The 3558-nt window shown below is 35.9% G+C and overlaps 1 protein-coding gene across 1 annotated transcript; it reads left to right on the forward strand.

Moving 5' to 3' along the window:
- Positions 1-302: 302 nt before the first annotated feature.
- Positions 303-2430, forward strand: LOC149954399 (huntingtin-interacting protein K). Its single transcript, XM_090170330.1, has 3 exons — positions 303-494; positions 2059-2166; positions 2300-2430. The coding sequence occupies exons 1-3, from the start codon at positions 324-326 to the stop codon at positions 2393-2395; spliced, it is 375 nt and encodes a 124-aa protein (XP_090026456.1). The 5' UTR covers positions 303-323; the 3' UTR covers positions 2396-2430.
- Positions 2431-3558: the final 1128 nt, after the last annotated feature.

The raw sequence follows: 3558 nt of genomic DNA on the forward strand, positions 1-3558 counted from the left end.
CAAACTACAAAGTGACAGTTAGGGTTGCCAAATTAACACTTACAATATCCCAAACAGAGAATGAATTTTTTACTGCCTTCTCGAGATTTAATTTTAATTTTAATGGACTTTCTTAGGAAGTGTAACTTAAAAAAGTTATTCCTTCATTTTAGGTAATTAATAAAGTGTAACTTCTACCATGTAGAAAGAATTTATGAGATGCCCTGGGAATTCATAAATTGTGGCTCCTATGGCCTTAGCGCTGACACCACAAAAATTAAATAAGTACACATATCCATCCATCTATCTCTATGGACATATCGGCTGCTCTAAATTTCCACAAAATGGCAGACGATAGCAATTTAGATCAGGATCAATTGGAAGTTGATGATGGAAATTCAGTGGAAGAAAAACCCCAAAAGAAAGCTGCAAAACACGATAGTGGAGCAGCAGATCTGGAAAAAGTTACTGACTATGCCGAAGAAAAGGAAATTGGAGAGCAGGATATATTAAAAGTACGTGTAAAAATACAAAGGCTTACTTATATCCTTATGATAAAGTAACACAAACCAGGCGTCTCGCTTTCTGATGGACAGTCCAACTTTCGAAATGGTAGTGCTGCAGGCCCCTTAAGTCACATGAAATGCGTCACTTTCCATAAGTCACGTAAAATGCTCGCTTTTCCCTACGTTCCGTATAATACCCTACTTTCAAAGTGAGCTAGCATTCGGTATGAGTGGGAAAGAAGGATCAATTTTGGCCATGCGAGGAAGTTCAGTGTAACAACACCCCAATTAGCGCTGCAATAAATATCTGGTTTCTGCACTTAGATACAGCAACCATTAGGCGAAAACTATTAGCTAGTTTTGGAGTAATTTTTAGGAAATAACGAGCAACTTCAATTTCTTCGAAATACAGTTTGGTTGTTATTGTATGGAAGAAGTTGGTAGTTTTGGGTAAAAGGTGTATTCTTTTCGTCCCGAAGCCAGCAAATAGTTTTCGCCTATTATTATTTTGTTTAGTAAAACAATTTTAAGAGATGGTTGTAATGCATAATTGAGTTATTTCACCCTGGAAACCTTTTTAAATTAAACTATAAACTGGTCATTGAAAATATTCTAACATGTTTTGGTTTTTGTTCCTAGCTTTTATTGTAACCAAAGAATAAATCTTTTATTCTATAGGTCTAATTTTTAAATATCTCACCAATTACCTGGTTAATGTTATAATCAGTGTAATGGCTCAAGGTGATAACTGTTTGCTTGCCCAATTCCCTATTTTTTTTAATTGATGATATTAGGTCACTTACAAGGAGACGACCCGAGGTGATTATCACCGATTTTGTTCAAAGTCGGGTATAATGTACACCTCCTGGTAACTTGAAAAACCTGCGAGGGAAAAGTTGCGACGGGCTTTAGTTTTCCCATGGCAACCGAAAACGTTTTTGACAACATGATTTGGAATTATTTCCATTGGAAATATCATGGGAATCTGAAGGATTTTAAGGGTCCCCCAATTGACCAAATTGCATTTAAACTTGATTAAATTTATTTTTAAAATCAATTTAAATTTTTTTAACGTTTTTGTAATTTTCTAAATTTTTCATTTTTTAAAAGGTTTCACAGGGGGGACCCTTAAAATCATTCAGATTCCCATGTTATTTTCAATGGAAAAATCCCAAATCATGTTGTCAAAAACGTTTTCGGTTGCCATGGCAAAATGAAAGCCCGTCGCAACTTTTCCCTTGCAGGTTTTTTAAGGTACATGGAGGTGTACTTTATACCCGAGTTTGAACCAAATCGGTGATTATCACCTCGGGTCGTCTCCTTGTTAATGAAATTAAGATTTTAATAAAAACAAAAGGTTCACTGCCATTTCTTCCATGGCAAAACACCTCATGTATTCTGGAAAATGTTTCAAACTGTTTAGTAATGCTTAAAAATACATAGCATGTAATATATATTTTTCCTGTAGGTTTTAATCGTTTTGTTGAATGGGTGCTAATTTTTAATTCAGAAATTTTCATATATGCACATTTACTTAAGCAAAATAATTTTTGTATTATTCTTTTAATTTTAGGCTATGTCTATATTTGGAGATAAACATTCAAAAGAAACAGCTGAAAAGGCAGCCCGCCAAAAAGAATTAGCAAAAGTTGTTATAAAAAGAGATGATGTTGAATTAATAGTAAGTTTTATTATTTGTATTGTGTGCTTGTGAACAAGAATTAATGGGGGAAAAAAATGTTTTGTTATCGGAGCCTATGTTCAAGATCATCATATTATAAGATTCATGTCACAAAAGTCATTAATTTCTTTAGATGAATGAACTGGAAGTACCCCGAACTGTTGCTGAGCTGAAGCTGAGAGAGCACCATGGAAATCTGGTTGAAGCATTGGTTGCACTAACTAATTAAGAACTTTGTATAATAAATGTTTTTTTATTCCTTAACTTCTCTTTTCTTTGCTGAGCTGGGACAACAGTTAATAGGATAAACCAAAATTAAAAGTCCTCTTTGGGTACAATAAAAGTTTATATTAAAAACTAGTTGTCTAAAACCTATTATTCTATAATAAGTAAACTTGTAATTTTGGTTTATTATATTTTATGTTCAAGTGCCGTTTTTAGCTTAGTTATTTAATAAATGACAATTTTATTTAGCTATACAGTATACATTCACATTTTTGTAAAACCTATTGAGATACGTTCAGGCGTTATAATAATTATTTATAGTTACGATTCAGTAGTAAATAGCACTTTATTCAGACACTTGTTATGCTTGGTTCTCTGTAAGGGGTTTTGCCTGGTTGTCTATATGTATTATTATTATTATTTTTATTGAGTGGGGTGGCAAGCCAAACACTTCGACCTAAGGTCCATTGTGCATCCCCAAACTGGGTGACTTAAATAAGTCCTATTGCCGACATAAAGCTTAAAATCTGCCCGGCCGTGATATTAGAGACGTCATACGTCTCCAACTGATGCATACCCAAATGCTCAAACCTCTGGGCTGCATAGGAATCGCAGCTACAGAGTACATGTGAGGCAGTTTCCTCCTCAGCTAGACAAGCTCTGCAAATTGGGTCATCACTGACCCCAATAAGTGTTAAATGTCTGTTTAGATGGCAGTGGCCTGTAAGTAGGCCAGTAACAATCCTAATACTGGACCTAGAGAGCGAGAGTAATTCTCTGGCTCTCTCCCTAGAAGGGCCAAGAGTAAACTCTTTGGCCTGCCTTTGACCCTCAATTTCAGACCATTGTCTGAGTTGACGATCTGACATAAACTTGGAGATCAAGCCGCGTACAAGTCCTCGGGAGATGGGGAGAGCAGGTTCTGGACCAATGAACCCAGCCCTCGCACCTTCCTTGGCCAAGGCGTTCCCAAGATGCCCCTTATGCCCAGGTATCCAACAAAGTTGAACTTTATTGTGCAACTCAAGAGTGCAGAGGAAATCTAAGCAGCTAAAAACCAGTTTAGAAAGAATACTATACTGGCTGAGAGCTTTAAGAGCAGCCTGGCTATCTGAATAAATCTGGATAACCTTCCCATGATACCCCTGATGTAAACAGTAAGCAACA

Source organism: Leiobunum rupestre, chromosome 3 (assembly GCF_980474605.1).
Source record: "Leiobunum rupestre chromosome 3, qqLeiRupe1.1.hap1, whole genome shotgun sequence".
Taxonomy (NCBI): domain Eukaryota; kingdom Metazoa; phylum Arthropoda; class Arachnida; order Opiliones; family Sclerosomatidae; genus Leiobunum; species Leiobunum rupestre.